The sequence below is a fragment of the Bison bison genome, unplaced genomic scaffold, assembly GCF_000754665.1.
Source record: "Bison bison bison isolate TAMUID 2011002044 unplaced genomic scaffold, Bison_UMD1.0 scf7180017864291, whole genome shotgun sequence".
Classification (NCBI taxonomy): Eukaryota; Metazoa; Chordata; class Mammalia; order Artiodactyla; family Bovidae; genus Bison; species Bison bison.
Window position 1 is genome coordinate 5,161,704 of NW_011494863.1, and position 16,921 is coordinate 5,178,624.

Sequence of the window (16,921 nt, forward strand, 5' to 3'; positions counted from 1 at the left end):
ATTTGATTCATTTGGGGAATCTGGCTGAAGATTAATGGTCTTAAGTTTAACCAACAGTGGAAGATTTTAACACCTAGCACATCATCTACCCTCTTCATTAGGAATAACTGGATACTAACAGAAGGCACCCATGACATTTATCTTAGGAAGAATTGTTTACATTTATAAAATGAATTGAAAAAGGCAAAAAAAAAAAAAATACTATCCAAGGACTGTAATAAAAATATTCTAAAACAATTTGATAAGCTTAAAAACCGAGCCAAAACCCACCCCTCCAGAAGATTAAATATTAATGAAGAAAAACAAACTCATGTAATTGCAGAGATCAGAAATCATGATCTTCTTATAAGTAGTATGTTTTTATTATTTTAATCTTTTATGGTTGAAAACTAGCTCTAAAAAAGAACTGAGAACATGTCAGCTTGGCATTTCTTTTTAGTCTGAAAGTCTCCTCTTAAAAAAAAAAAAAAAGGCAATACTTCCTCCCAATAGGGCACCTTTCTCATAACTGATCTTTGTCCAAAATCAGAAGCAGTTTCTCCAGAAAAAGCCAATCAGTACACAAGATATAGTATTTCCTTATAGATTTTTTAAACAAGAGCATGACAACATTAATGAAATAAGTTTAATACAAGAAAATAATGTTGTAACTCAAAACAAACTGCTTTTTGTTTAATCTCACTTTTTTTTTTGATTCTACACTAGATGACCACTATTCTTAAAGCTTAGAATAAATTGGGAATACAAGTCAAAACCAGAGCCTAATTAAATTAAATGGTACACCGAAAATCTTGGTTTGACAAAAGTAAACTCAACAACACCATTTAAATTAATTGGGAAAATTTTAATCAATAAGCATCAAACGCACTTTACACTGGGAACTGCAATACTGAAATCGTGACATTTTAAATATTTTCCTCAAAAAAGGTTAGTGATTATCTTTTTCCTGGGAAACATGGAAATCCAACTATAACATTAAAGTGGCCGGTCTAGGTCACTGTGTTTTAGTTAATGCTAATATTTAAACAGATATTCACATTCCATGCCTACAATAAGGTAGACTGTGAACTACCTGTATTGCTGAATTTTAGCCAAAATTCCATGAGATAATTTAGAGGAACGTCAAATTTCTGAAGTGCAAACTCATAAAACTTTACATTGGGATTGCTTTTTTGCTTCAATTGCATCTGACTTGACAATACAGGCAAGTTTTCTTTCCTAATTCCTTGGAAAAATATTTCTCCAATAAGTCCTATGTCTTCTCTACTACGGATTGTTTTTAAGATTTCAGCTCTGTGGTTAGTTTCCCACAGTTGATAAAAATCTATCAAAAACACCATAATATACAATTAGCAAGGGAAATAGTTGTTTTTCTAAGGCTGCAGGAACAGGAAAGAAATAGCACTTCTTATTTGCATAAGCACAAACACCTTTTAAATCTAGTCATACTGCATAAATCCAATATAGTATTCAAAAGTTCTATAAAAATGAACAAAAGATACTTCTTTACTTTCACTGCTCCAAGAGTCAAACATTAGATCTGCATGAGAGTTGCACTGTAGCCATTTGCTGGTCCGGTTGAAGAGTTCAAAGTCCTTTTTGTTATTTGGCCCAATGATGTCCACATCCCAGATAAATTCAGTTCAAAAAACAGAAATTAGGGCGAAGACTCCGTATAACAAAGCACAGGGATATGCTACTAGAAGTTGCTGTCCTTCCATGGCTAATGCAGAAATAAAAATTTTGGAAGCAGAAAAACTACACCATCCAATAATTCCAGCAGTAAGAATGATTCCTACCATTCCTCTGTAACAGACAAAGAAAAATGGAGAGTGGAGAGAAAAAGCAGAAAATGAGATTAGTTATGTAAGAGTACTACCATAACCAATTCTTAAGTACTTAAAAATTAAATCACATGTAGATGTCTACAGAAATAACCAAGATCTTTCTTGAAATGCTGATGTATCTCAGTTAATTCAGTTATTTCACGTGATAGAAAGCTTATCTGTAACATATTTTGCTTCTTAATACAGCACAATTTCTCGAACTTGGCAGCACTGACATTTGGCCTGTGTGTGCTGCTGCTGTGAGGGCTGTTCTGTTCATCATTAGGACATTCAGCAGCATCCTGGCCTCTAGCCATAAAATACCCATTGTACCCCTGCTCCTCCAGAGTTCTGACAACTGAAAGTATCTCCAGACATTGCAAAGTACCCCCCTGTAGCAAAACTGCCCCTGGCTGGAAAACACTGTTTTAGTAGAAACACTGTCTTTAAAATTCAAATATAAACATATCAATTTTAACAAATGAGAAGAGTGAAGCAGTTTCTACACTGAAAATCTGAAGCATTTGCATCCAAAACAGGGACACTGTGAGGCCATCACCCTTCCAAATCTCTAGTATCAGTTGATACATACTCTTCTCCTATGCCTTCTTTTCCACTCTAGGTATAACAAAGCTCAATCTTTCCTCCAGCACTAGCCAGAAGGAGGGGACTGAACTACTGAGAGAGCATCTGTGCACTGGCCATGAGAAGCAACTTTATGAGCAGTAATATATACCTCTCTCTTTAATCCTTACTTAAAGTATTATTTTAAAATAACACAACTTTAAAGTTGTGTACAAGGATATTTGAGAACACAGTAGGCTAGAAACAGTCTCTTGACATAAAAAGTTCCAGTTTTAGTTAAGAAGCTTCTAAATAGAGAATATGCATTTATTATTCATTCACTTAGTATATGCCTGATATAGTTAAGAAATGAGATATTAAAAAAAAAATCAAAGAGAAGGTAAGTATAATTTTAACAACCTGATCTCTTTCATGCAATATTTAAGCTAACAATCACCTGTGTTCAGTTTGTTTATGGACACTGGTAAGTTTACCTAAAACTACTGAAATTCCTTATGATATGGAAAGCAGAGATGGTATAAATGATTTTTAAATTTATTCTCACTTCCATTTTCATCACTGAAAAGTATGTAACACAGTCTTCATTTATAACAGCCACTATTTGTTTACTGAATCAGTGATTTACCTCCAACTGATAGTGAACTAAATTCTATTACACAGAATTGGTCAATCAACTCCCAAAATAAAGATCAGTACTTACTGCAAAGAAAATATCACTGCGAAGCTGGAAAGCAGGATCATAGGAAGAAGACAATATCCAAGGACACTTGCCACACAACCAAATGAAACACCAGTCATACTCATTAAGTTCAATAAACAAAACATTCCTAGGCATCCAATTGCACTGATCCCATATACGTAGCCAAACTGGATTTTCCCAGCCTATGGGTAACAAAAAGATGACATGTTAGAGGGCAAAGAAAGTTACTTTGGGCTTCTTTCACCTAAAATGGTACTTGTAGAAGATATTTAATTTGTGAGGATTAAAATCCACAGAGGTGTCTATTCTTTATATAGGGAAGTAAAACAGTGAGCAGACTGCCTTTTCTCTTTCTTAAGAAATTTAAAGTACCCACCTCTCAACACACAGATACTCAGGATTTCATTTTCTAGCTACCATTTGACTTTGGCATAGAATTCAACAAATAAAGATATAAAACCATTGTAGAATCACCTCAAGTCATAGATTTCTAAAAAGAAATCTGGCTGATTTTAAGCAAATAAATTACCCAAACAAGATGGAAAGTCATTAAAATATTTGGATAGTAGCTAATATCACTAGAACACACCCAACTCCACCAAAATTGCCCTGAAACAACTTATTTTCATTGGCAGATATGGTCATAATCGTTTTAACAGCAGAAATAATTTCATCATGGACTTTGTTGCTGCTGCTGCTAAGTCGCTTCAGTCGTGTCCGACTTTGTGCGATCCCAGAAACAGCAGCCCACCAGGCTCCCCTGTCCCTGGGATTCTCCAGGCAAAAACAATGGAGTGGGTTGCCATTTCCTTCTCCAATGCGTGAAAGTGAAAAGCAAAAGTGAAGTCGCTCAGTTGTGTCCGACTCTTAACGACCCCATGGACTGCAGCCTACCGGGGTTTTTTCAGGCAAGAGTCCGTGGGATTTTTCAGGCAAGAGTACTGGAGTGGGTTGCCACTGCCTTCTCCTATCATTGACTTTATATGGGTGTTAAAGGAATTAGGAGAAAGGAAGCCAGGATAAGCAGGGAGCCAGGGTTCTGTGGGGAGGGGAGGAGAAAAGTAAAGTGATTAACTACTGGGCAAGAGGAATATAATGGAAGATATTTCTTCTTTCATTCTTTTTCCAAATTGTTGGTTGCTTTATACAGTTCTCTGACAAACAAGCAAAAACTTTAAAAATTTTCTGCTCTTACAAAAGACATCACTAAACAATCTTAGGACAATAAACATGAGCTTAATTGGAGTTAGTACTCTTAGTCACACTAAGTGAACAAACACTGCATTTAGGTCTTGCTATCACTAAAATCAGTCTGTGGAAAAGCCTTTAAAAAGTTCTGGTTTGTCACACATCTGACATATGAAACTCAATTATGAAAATACCTCTACAGATTACATTAATGGAAAACTCCCTGGGATTTTTGTTAGAATCAATACTTGTTTGTAAATATTTGATTAAGAGTGTAAAAGTTTAAAAAGGTTTATTAATAATAATAAAATCTGACACCGGGTACAATGCATTAAAACTTTGAATCAGATCAGTCGCTCAGTCGTGTCCGACTCTTTGCGACCCCATGAATCACAGCACGCCAGGCCTCCCTGTCCATCACCAACTCCTGGTACTTTGAAAAGTATTCTCATATAACCTGTCTTAATCTCCACAACAACCTTGTTAGGTGGGAGGCACATGATTATTTATCAGAGGGAAGTGAAGGGTGAAATCAAGGGCAGATTAGAAGCACTGAGTTCATGCCTAGCTTTTCTGACTAAAAGTTCCATCTTTAATTCATTATATTGCTTCTCTCTTCTAATTCAGAAGAGGACATAAGATAAAATAAAACAAACATTAACAATTATATTTACAATTTCTCATTTTCAATATGCTTCAATATTCTTAGAGAGATGAGAGACAGAGACTAAAGCTTCTTGTCTTTTATTTATTCATTAAATATTAAAATAATATATAGGAAAGACCAGCACTTATGCAACAAAACACTACTCAAGGACAACTTAAAAAAAAAAGGAATTCTGATGAGCGACTAAAGCTACATGTTATTTATTAACAATTTTCCCTAATAATTGGACCACTTATTAGAACAAGAAATGATTTCTAAATATACCATATTATCAATGGTGAAGTGACAAATATGTATAAACTTAAAAACTCAATACCTTTTAAGACACATCAAAACTTGATGTAAAAGAAGAGTCTTAATAAAGGCTCTTGGTGGAATATTTAAATTCCATTCTTTAATCTCACACTGAGAGTTCCAACTAGAATCTTACCAGTAACAATGTAGCTCCAAAAGCAAGGCAAAAAACCATTGGTCCTGCCAAGTCAGTCTCATTCATGATGCTGCCATCTGCTACCTTCAAGGGGTGTAAAACTGTGAGTGTTTTTTGCCAGATGTGGTCAAAATTGATACCCAATTCTAAAGAAAAAAAAAAATAAGAAAGTCAATTAGGATTTGTGATATACTTTCAGTTTACCAGAATTTATGTTGTAACAGGGTGAAAAAAGAAAATGAAACAACCAGTATCAAAAAAGTGATCTAGCAACATCAGATGATATTATTTTAGTGAGTCCTCAATCCATCTTTACTGATTACAGTGCTTATTCCACAAATATCAAATCTCTGGTTTGGTGTTAGAAGAAGGTAAGGACATAATGAATCAGACACTCTGAGCTATGACTTTATAGCAAAGAATACACAGACAGCATTCATAGTAAAGGGCTCTATATCCGGGGCTTCAGAAACACAGGAGGCCCTGCGAAAACGTATACAAAACTATGTCTTCTATGTATATATGTGCATTTTTCTGAGAAGAGTATGCATAGCTTTCACTGGACTTCCAAAGGTTATCTGATGTCCCCCCAAATTTTAGAACTATTGCTTTTTGGGTTTGCAGATACAATTTGAAAAACACCATACACTGATGTTACTGGCTCTATCAGTTTGTTTTCATTCAGAACAGTCAACACCACGCTATTTCCTCTCATTTCTTCCAATGACAGAATTTCATCAATAATCTAAAGTAAAAGTTACTTTGCTCACATATTGACATACTTTATTATCACTAATATAAAGATCTATTAAAAAAATCTGGTTCTTTCTGGCTCAGTGTTGTTTGAAATGAGTCACTTAGTAGAAACCTTTTTCCTACAACCTTATTCTTTTAAAGACAGGAGGAATTCCTCCAAACAAAGATTTACTTTCACCATCTGGATATTACAGAGTACTATCAAGAGTTGCAACCAACTGTACCTTCTAATAAAGGTGGCTCATCCTCAAAGTTGTTTCCATAGAATGGCTGAGGTGTAGTTGGAGTATATGCCTGAGTTGGCTGGAAAATCTGCCCGGTGTATGGCTGTTGTGGCTGCATCATGTCTGCGGGGACAAACCGGCCTTGGTGCGAGTAGTCATAGCCAGCATACTGTCTAAAAAGCCAAGTAAAGTAAACATGCCTCAGAATTATGTCAACACCCAAATTTGATATCCCTGACAGGCAGGAAATGTCATGCAATTTCCAGAATATCTACTTTGCCAGTTTTTATAAATGGTGGTTGAAATTAACTACTAAGATCAAGCTAATTATCTACAACAAGACAGATGGGTCATGGTAGAGACTTCTGACAAAATGTGGTCCACTGGAGAAGGGAATGGCAAACCACTTCAGTACTCTTGCCTTGAGAATCCCATGAACAGTATGAAAAGGCAAAAAGATAGAACACTGAAAGATGAACTCCCCAGGTTGGTAGGTGCCCAACATGCTACTGGAGATCGGTGGAGAAATAACTCCAGAAAGAATGAAGAGACGGAGCCAAAGCAAAAAGAATACCCAGCTGTGGATGTGACTGGTGATAGAAGCAAGGTCCGATGCTGTGAAGAGCAATATTGCATAGGAACCTGGAATGTCAGGTCCATGAATCAAGGCAAATTGGAAGTGGTCAAACAAGAGGTGGCAAGAGTGAATGTCGACATTCTAGGAATCAGCGAACTGAAATGGACTGGAATGGGTGAATTTAACTCAGATGACCATTGTATCTACTACTGCAGGCAGGCATCCCTCAGAAGAAATAGAGTGGCCATCATGGTCAATAAAAGAGTCCAAAATCCAGTACTTGGATGCAATCTCAAAAACGACAGAATGATCTCTGTTCGTTTCCAAGGCAAACCATTCAATATCAGGGTAATCCAAGTCTATGCCCCGACCAGTAACGCTGAAGAAGCTGAAGTTGAACGGTTCTATGAAGACCTACAAGACCTTTTAGAACTAACACCCAAAAAAGATGTCCTTTTCATTATAGGGGACTGGAATGCAAAAGTAGGAAGTCAAGAAACACCTGGAGGCAAATTTGGCCTTGGAGTACAGAATGAAGCAGGGAAAAGGCTCATACAGTTCTGCTAAGAGAATGCAATGATCATAGCAAACACCCTCTTCCAACACCACAAGAGAATGCTCTACACATGGACGTCACCAGATGGTCAACACCGAAATCAGATTGATGAGATTCTTTGTAGCCAAAGATGGAGAAGCTCTATACAGTTAGCAAAAACAAGACCGGGAGCTGACTGTGGCTCAGACCATGAACTCCTTAATGTCAAATTCAGACTGAAATTGAAGAAAGTAGGGAAAACCACTAGACCATTCAGGTATGACCTAAATCAAATCCCTTATGATTATACAGTGGAAGTGAGAAATAGATTTAAAGGACTAGATCTGATAGAGTGCCTGATGAACTATGGATGGAGGTTCATGACATTGTACAGGAGACAGGGACCAAGACCATCCCCAAGAAAAAGAAATGCAGAAAAGCAAAATGGCTCTCTGAGGAGGCCTTAAAAATAGCTGAGAAAAGAAGAGAAGTGAAAAGCAAAGGAGAAAAGGAAAGATATACCCATTTGAAGGCAGAGCTCCAAAGAATAGCAAGGAGAGATAAGAAAGCCTTCCTCAGCAGTCAATGCAAAGAAATAGAGGAAAACAATAGAATAGGAAAGACTACAGATCTCTTCAAGAAAATTAGAGATATCAAGGGAACATTTCATGCAAAGATGGGCTCAATAAAAGACAGAAATGGTATGGACCTAACAGAAGCAGAAGATATTAAGGAGAGGTGGCAAGAATACACAGAACTGTACAGAAAAGATCTTCATGACCCAGATGATCACAATGGTGTGATCACTGACCTAGAGCCAGACATCCTGGAATGTGAAGTCAAGTGTGCCTTCAGAAGCATCACTATGAACAAAGCTAGTGGAGGTGATGGAATTCCAGTTGAGCTATTTCAAATCCTACAAAGATGATGCTGTGAAAGTGCTGCACTCAATATGCCAGCAAATTGGGAAAACTCAGCAGTGGCCATAGGACTGGAAAAGGTCAGTTTTCATTCCAATGCCAAAGAAAGGCAATGCCAACGAATATTCAAACTACCGCATAATTGCAGTAATCTCACACGCTAGTAAAGTAATGGTCAAAATTCCCCAAGCCAGGCTTCAACAGGATGTGAACTGTGAAATTCCAGATATTCAAGCTGGTTTTAGAAAAGGCAGAGGAACCAGAGATCAAGTTACCTACATCTGCTGGATCATCCAGAAAAACATCTACTTTTGCTTTATTGACTATGCCGAAGCCTTTGACTGTGTGGATTACAACCAACTGTGGAAAATTTGAGAGACGGGACTACCTGACCACCTAACCTGCCTCTTGAGAAATATGTATGCAAGTCAAGAAGCAACAGTTAGAACTGGACATGGAACAACAGACTGGTTCCAAATAGGGAAAGGAGTATGTCAAGGCTGTATATTATCACCCTGCTTATTTAACTTATATGCAGAGTACATCATGAGAAACGCTGGGCTGGAAGAAGCACAAACTGGAATCAAGATTGCCAGGAGAAATATCAATCACCTCAGATATGCAGATGACACCACCTTTATGGCAGAAAGCAAAGAACTAAAGAGCCTCTTGATAAAAGTGAAAGAGGAGAGTGAAAAAGGTGGCTTAAAACTCAACATTCAGAAAACTAAGATCATGGCATCCAGTCCCATCACTTCATGGCAAATAGATGGGGAAACAGCGGAAATAGTGGCAGATTTTATTTTTTTGGCTCCAAAATCACTGCAGATGGTGACTGCAGCCATGATATAAAAAGATGCTTACTCCCTGGAAGGAAAGTTATGACCAACCTAGAGGGCATATTGAAAAGCAGAGACATTACTTTGTCAACAAATGTCAAGGTTATGGTTTTTCCAGTAGTCATGTATGGATGTGACTGTTGGACTATAAAGAAAGCTGAGTTCTGAAGAAGGAATGCTTTTGAGTATGTTATTTTTTGCAAGTGCATAAACGTCTTTAAGAAAAATCATCGATTTCAAACAGTGAAAAATAAGCATCTTTCTTGTGAAAGCTTTCTGAATATAACAGAACATAATTAACATAATTATGTTAATTAATTTAGTTCTTTTAATTTTTTAAAGTAAATGTACACTTATTATATCTGTTGCTATGTACTGTAACAAATCTTACACTTTAGAAGCGGACCTTGCTATGGCTCTTTTAGTGATGAAAACAACTGAAGAGTATTGAAGTGGAACAGAAGAATATTGAAGCAATAGCTTTTAATGATCTGTTTCACCACGTTTGGAAAAATATGACCTATCTATCAGTGGGACTAATTCAATTACACAGTAAGAAATAAAGAAGGAATTATTTTAAAGGTAAGACATTTTAAAAATGAGAGCTGAGATGCCTTAGAGATCTTTTAGTCTCTAATTCTCTTTAAAAATTTATAGTCGCTTTTTCAAAAATATAAAAACCTAATGACCTCATTATTACTTGAGATTTTAAAGTTAAATCTAATTTTTAAATTAACTGAACATCTTGATTAAAATCAAATCAAAGGTGGAATTCCTTGGTGATACAGAGGATGGGAGGTTCGCCTGCTAATGCAGGGGATACTGGGCTCGATCCCTGGTCTGGGAAGACTGAATGTGCTGAAGAGCAACTAGGCCCACAGGCCTCAACTACTGAGCCCAAGTGTGCCCAGAGCCTGTGTTCTGCAACCAGAGAAGCCACCGCAGTAAGAAGTTCGTGCACTGCAACAAAGAGTAACTCCTGCTCGCTGCAACTAGTGAAAGCCTACCTGCAACAACGAAGATCCAGTGCAACCAAAAATTGATTAATTTAAAAAACCAAGAATAAATTAAAATTTCAACTACACATAGCTCATATTCTGTCTTATCATGCTAGTCCAATACATGCTTAAAAATACGATTATTTTTCTGGCTATAAAATATACTGATAGAATGCACTGCAGCAATATTTTAATGGCAAAAAACAGAAACCAAAACAATATAAATATATATCTGTAACTACACTGTGACATGGGCATAGATTACTATGCATCTGTTAAACAGAATGAGGCAGTTTTGTAGGTACTCGAAAGAAATGATAATCAAAAACATTTAGTGGAGGAGAAAAAACACTAATATTCAGGAACTTCTCTGGTGGTCCAGGGGTTAAGACTGCAGTGCAGGTTCAAACCTCTCGTCCTCGTCAGAGAACTAAGAGCCTGCATGCCATTCAGTGTGGCCAAAAAACGCATAAATAAATAAATTAAAATTTTAAAACAGAAAAAAAACTAATAAGCAGAATAGTACACATTATATGCACCCACTGTGACTATGCTTTTTAGAATATATATGCACATCTAAGTATACGTGTGTTTTATATACATATACATTATATACATAATTATATAGGTAAAGGGACCCAAAAACAGGTGAAGTAAGACACTTAATTTTCAGACAAAAATCCTATATAGTTATTATTTGTTGAAATTCATTAACTCTAAAATGTTATATGTAATATATAGCTATGGAAATTTCCCAAAACATACATCATAACTTTTTGAATAGTACTGTGTAAAGTGTTTAATGTGAATTGCCTCACATTATTCTCACTACTCTAGAAGGTTAATTTTATCATCCTCTTCATTACCAAAATGTGTAAACTGATATTTGGGTTATCCACAGTGGTGCAAGGATTCAAAACCAGACTTTATAATTCCAGTAGCTAACTCTTGTAACAACTGTAATAAAAATCACCTTCAAATCCTGACATCAAAATGTTATTTTTTTTTTCTGTATATGCATTTCCCCAGTCATTTTGGTATGCAAATACTTTGATTACTATTTATTTACTTACTTACTTATACACACACATATACACACACAACCCCCACGGGGCTAGCTGGCTGAATTAGGATAAGAGCACACATCTTCTAGTTTAGTAGAATATGCTATATTGCCATCTCTCTAAGGATGTATCATAAATTCACCTCAGAGTTCATGGAACAAGTAGAAAAGCTCCATATGGAGGTTTGTACAATCTGCATAAACAGATTGTATTTTATTCTCTTTCTTCAGGGAGAGAAAGACAGAGAATATAAATGTGTATGCAAGAGAAAAAACAAAAAGAATGACATAAACCCATGGTTCTCAAACTCCTTGATCTTAGAACCCATTATACTCTTAAAATTTGTTATTGAGAACTCCTAAAATTTTTTATGTGGGTAACATCTATCAATATTTTTTCATTTTAGAAATTAAAACAGAAATGTTTAAAATACTTATTAACATGTTAAAGTAAGATTAAATCTATTATATGTTACCATAAACTTTTTTAAATGAAAAAGCTTTTTCAAGGCAGCTGAAAATTCTTATATTTGCCTCTGTAATCATTCTGTTGTGTGATGTACCATTTACTTGAAGTATCTGAAGAAAATCTATTGTTGCAGACATGTGGTTGGAAAATAGAGTGAAATCTTTTCAGATTATCATTAATATTCTTTCTGATACATCAAAGCACAAAGCAAAGTCATAGTTTTTTAAACTTAACTTGCAATGTGGCAACTGGAAAGAATGTTAATGAACTGTCTTGTACTTTGACTGGATCCTTTCTTTACTCATGTATATAATTTTGTAACATCATGCCTTGGCCATTTAGAAAATATTAATATGAGTTATGCAGATGTTCCAAATATAGACTCACTTAATATGAAATATATGTATATAAATTATATTTGTTAATATTATCACTGATCTCATCAGAAAATAATTACTGGGAAGCTGACAAGTTCACAGTGATGGATACAAGTTTTTCAAAATGCTTATTTTTGCCTGAAAATGTGAATCTGATCATTGGCCCCACATACTGTCAACTGCTTTCCTTGAAGTAACAGGTCACTTCATTCATTTTTGAGAAATTATTCAAGTCTGAATAACCATAGTTTGTCTGTCAGCTGTTCTTTCCAAAAAAAGGTTTCCATGAAAAAGTGGCTGATTCAGCTTGTGACTCAAAACTGCATAGGTGCTTTTCCTAGAGATAATTATTATACTTTAGTATGAAGTAGAAGTGCTTTAGAACTGTTTCCCATTTTGTCACATAGAACATTTTAAAAATGTATATGGGTCAGGGTCAAGGGTCAGGATTTAAAACAATAATTCTTACAGCTTCACCAAGGATATCTTTACATGAAATGGCTTCACTCACCCCCAACAAGTATGTGATAAAGAATACAATGATTACTAGAACAATTTGATGCCACTGTCTTGATTCACATTTAGGTACCAGCAGTTTTACCAATCATTGCCTTTGCAACATCAGTGCAAATGCCAACACACCTAAAAAGGTATAAAATGTCTCACTGTGTGTGTGTTAACCACTCAGTCATGTCCCACTTTGCGACCCCATGGACTGTAGTCCTCCAGACTCCTCTGTCCGTGGGGATTCTCCAGGCAAGAGTACTAGAGTGGGTAGCCATGTCCTTCTCCAGAGGACCTTGCCGACCCAGGGATCGAACCTGGGTCTCTGGCATTGCGGGCAGATTCTTCACCATCTGAGCCACCACGGAAGATCAAAATGTCTCACTACTATTACAAAAACAGTTTTGATCTTTCAAAACCTCCTGGAAGGATCTCAAGGACACTCTGGGATCTGTAGACAACACTTCAGAACCACTGATACAGACCCATAAATTTCATGTAAGGAAGAGAAATAATGCAAGCAAATAAGAGCTTTAAATGTGGCATTATTATTCCTTCATCAAATGAAAGACAATACCATGGAATTTTATACTTTCCCTTTTCCGGCAGGATCTGCTCAGGAAAATTCCTGACTCACTCCTACTCATTTTAAACTAAAACATAATATGGTAGACATGACCTTTACAGACTAAATCAACACTTCTACAGCAGGAAAAGTAGCAGATGAAACCAATGCTCTCATAAGCACTCAGTATCAACAACAAAGACAAAGCCTCTTAACATACTGGGTTGACAACTTAAGCTGATCAAAATCCATAGGTAGTCCATAAAGGTATTATCAGTTAAAGATGAAAAAATACTAGCTTTCAGTGCTTTAAAAAATACATAGTTGGTATTTCTATATATTTCATATACATATATATAATACAATGTCTAATAAGATGTTCATAAAACTCAGCAAATTGAGATCAAAGGTCCTTTTATTTTTGGGGTTTATTTTTTGTTATATGAATGTAAAGTACCCATAGTGGAAACTATGCAAAATGTTAAAATTGACTTCATAGGGCAAATGTAGAACTATGAACTAATAATAACCCAAGTCAAACTTGAAGACAATTCAAGTCAGATTATACCTGAACCTGCATTTTCATCCACAGAGAGAGAGAAAAGTTAGCTGACCTTTGTTACCTAGTTGACGTAACAAAGTATTATTTGATAAACTGAGATAAACATAAAAATGTCATTAAGGGGCAGATCCAATTGAAGGCTCAATAAAGAAGAGCTCAATTACTCTTAAAGTTCAGAAACTTACTGCTAACACACTGGTCTTATTTTTCTCAGCAATATCTATAAATTCATATTTATTAATTGGCAGTAACATTTATATAAGCACCTGGAATAAAACTTCTTTACAAGCACTGAAGCAATGCTTACCAGTACATGATTTTTGTTGAGATGGAACTGTAAGGATAGTTAGCAACAGCATATCTAAAACAACTGCTCTATGGAGAACTGAAGTGAGATGCTAAGTGTACAGAGACGGTAAGTTACACCTTTGAGAGATGCTAACAAGGACAGAAAGAAAGAAACATAAGAAAGGCAGAGATACATTTTCACTTGAAATCTAAGTGGAATAATTCTGTTGAGTTTAAACAATATCAATGGTTAAAAATACACCCAGGTCCACATACAGAGACAGGTTTTCCAAAGCCCTATTGCAGCACTCCAGCCATTCTTACATTAATCTGCCCTGTCATACACTGAACAATCACAAAAAAATATTTAGGTAAATGAATGGAGATTTCTCAACAGATTTTCTCCAATCCTGACCAATTAACTGATAAAAAGAGATAAACTGTCAATGGTATTATGTAATTTAGAATTAACAGAAAGAAGAAAAAGTGATTCAGAGATAGAGATTATTATTTACATGCTCACTTCCACTGTTTACTGTGTTAAGTTTTAGCGGAAAAAAGCTTTACAATGTACCAAAATAAGCAGATTCCAGGTTTCTTTTGTTTTTGCTTTTGTAAAAAGTATAGCCTATACAAGACAAACCACACTGTGTTAATTTCAAGACGACCTAATACTAATGCTTCTTTCAGACTAGATACACACCCTTTACATGCCCTCATCCTGGGACAGTCTTCATGGTTTTTAATTCAGGGTCCATATGCACATTAGTTAACACATGAACCGTCTGGACGTTATACACACATTAATACAGATGTCTGACTGCAAACGTGGATTTCTCAGAAACAGGCCCCTAGTTTGGTTCAGATTCTCTAAGGGATCCTGGACCATCTAAAAATGGTTAAGTAACCCTGGTATAAGAAACTCCTTCACTAAAAGGGAGGCTGAGAAGGTTAATCTTAATGACCGAAGAAACTAGGATGGAAATGGTAACTCACTTCAGTGTCCTTGCCGGGGAGGTCCCATGGACAGAAGTGCCTGGTGGGCTACAGTCCATGGGGCTGTAAAGAGTTGGACATGACTGAAAGAATGAACACACAAGAAACTAAGAATATGATGTCCTAGAAGAGACTGGTAAAAACCCTTCCTTTCCCCTCCCCCTCCACAAACACCAGAAACTATGGAAAAAATTCATTTTTTGTTGTTGTTTTTGTTTTTTCAACAGTTCAGGACTGGAAGGTTTTGAGTCTCTGACCCTGCGCCTCCCTCCTTCAATCTGCAACTGGAAAGTTGCGAGTACTGACTGACCAAAAGTTCTGGTGTGAGAAGTAATAAAAGTGATTATCAGTTGCTATATGAAAACTACCTGATGAATCATAGTAGGGAGCTTACACTGTTCAACAGTGTCACTGGGTGCTTTCAGTTAACAATCGATACACTCTGAAAACTGGACTGATTTAACTACTAACGAAGCTGTCAAAAGATTTTAATTTTTAACTACTCTTGTGGTCTGAACAGCCTATCTCTAGCTACTTTACACTCCTACCCGTACCCTAAATGATGTTCAAATACTGTACTAGAAAAAGGTTCTTCAAACAATCTATTTTGCCACTCATGGCACATGTGAGTATTTTGCAGAAAACACCAAATTCTAAAGAGGACAATGTCGTCCGACCCAAGCAAGTGTCAAGATCTCTCCGGAGGCAGGAGGATTATGTATGAAACGTCACATTCCTGATAAGCAACTTGTTCCCACATTCAGTATTAGGCAGAACCAAACATTCAGGGTAGGTGCTTTCACTGCAATCTCGACAAAACAAATGGTCAAAGTTGAAATGTTACTTGCTATAGGGTCCTCCACTTCCTCCATAATCGTAGGATTGCTGTGACTGGTCATCGATGCTGTAACTTGTCTGGTAGAAATCCGTGTTTAAATTATCAAAGCCTGACATTGCAAATGATCTGCAACAGAAAAGAAATGGCAAAGACAGTTTATGCCCAAGGACATCCTGAATTCGATCCAGACACTTTACTTAAGCGAATACCCTCAGAAGGCGGCAAATAATTCTTCTAGAATTTAGGGTTGCAGCATTTGGAAGGTGGGTCGCGGGGTGGGGTGTGCTAAAGAAATGTCTCTAAGTCAAGGCCCAGGAAGACACCTCCACTTCGAGAGGCTGATTAAGCCCTGGATAGGGGTGGCGATGCGGGAGGCGGGGGTGGGGGGGGGGCGGTTCTGTGGGGTCTAAAATACCACCACCAACAAAGATGATTCGTCACCTCGGGATAGGGCTTTACAGCTTAAAACACGACAGCCTCTTTGCAAAATAAGCCCTGGGCCGGCCGGGAATGCACACAGTCTCGCAGGATCCGCGTCAGCAAGGCCCGAAAGGGAGGGAGGGTCGGAGAGAAAGGACCCGGGCGCGGCGCCAAGCGGCGGCCAGGAGCCGCCCTTCCCAGGTGCGGGGAGAAATCGAACATCATGCCACAGAACTGGGCACTCACCAAACGGGGAGGCAGCGGCGGCGGCGGTAGCTCTGGTAGCCCCCCAAACCCCGCAAACTCAGCTAAGGACCCTGTACCGGACCGGTTGCTACGTGTCAGAAGGGCAAAGAACTACTTCCGGGGCACGCCCGCTCGCGCAGGCGTGTTGGCAGACTTTGGGCTCGGGTTGGAGGGCGGAGGGCGGGGGATGGGGGTTAGCGGGGTGGTAAATGCGCTGTGGAGCATGCGCAGTATCGGCCAACTAATTCCGTGGCGGACTTACGGAAAGGGGAAAACTTCTGGCAAGCTTGTTAGCGGTGGAGGCAGAAAGGCGCAGGCACAGCAATTGTTGCTTACTACTTCATTGGA

The 16,921-nt window shown here is 37.4% G+C and overlaps 1 protein-coding gene across 1 annotated transcript; it reads right to left on the bottom strand.

Annotated features, from left to right (window-relative positions):
• Nucleotides 1–823: 823 nt before the first annotated feature.
• On the bottom strand, nt 824–16,692 carry YIPF5 (Yip1 domain family, member 5). Its single transcript, XM_010850447.1, has 6 exons — nt 16,574–16,692; nt 15,914–16,033; nt 6,377–6,549; nt 5,397–5,542; nt 3,112–3,293; nt 824–1,806 (listed from the first exon to the last, which is right to left on the bottom strand). The coding sequence occupies exons 2-6, from the start codon at nt 16,021–16,023 to the stop codon at nt 1,644–1,646; spliced, it is 774 nt and encodes a 257-aa protein (XP_010848749.1). The 5' UTR covers nt 16,024–16,033; nt 16,574–16,692; the 3' UTR covers nt 824–1,643.
• Between the last annotated feature and the right edge of the window lie 229 nt (nt 16,693–16,921).

Bases quoted from the DNA above. Each gene is read 5' to 3' on its own strand.
- YIPF5 (XM_010850447.1), bottom strand. From the start codon at position 16,023: ATGTCAGGCTTTGATAATTTAAACACGGATTTCTACCAGACAAGTTAC. The intron at 5,543-6,376 runs GTACAGTTGGTT...TTTTTTCTTTAG, and splicing joins TGAGCCACCTTTATTAGAAG to AATTGGGTATCAATTTTGAC. The intron at 1,807-3,111 runs GTAAGTACTGAT...TGTCTGTTACAG, and splicing joins GCAGTGATATTTTCTTTGCA to AGGAATGGTAGGAATCATTC.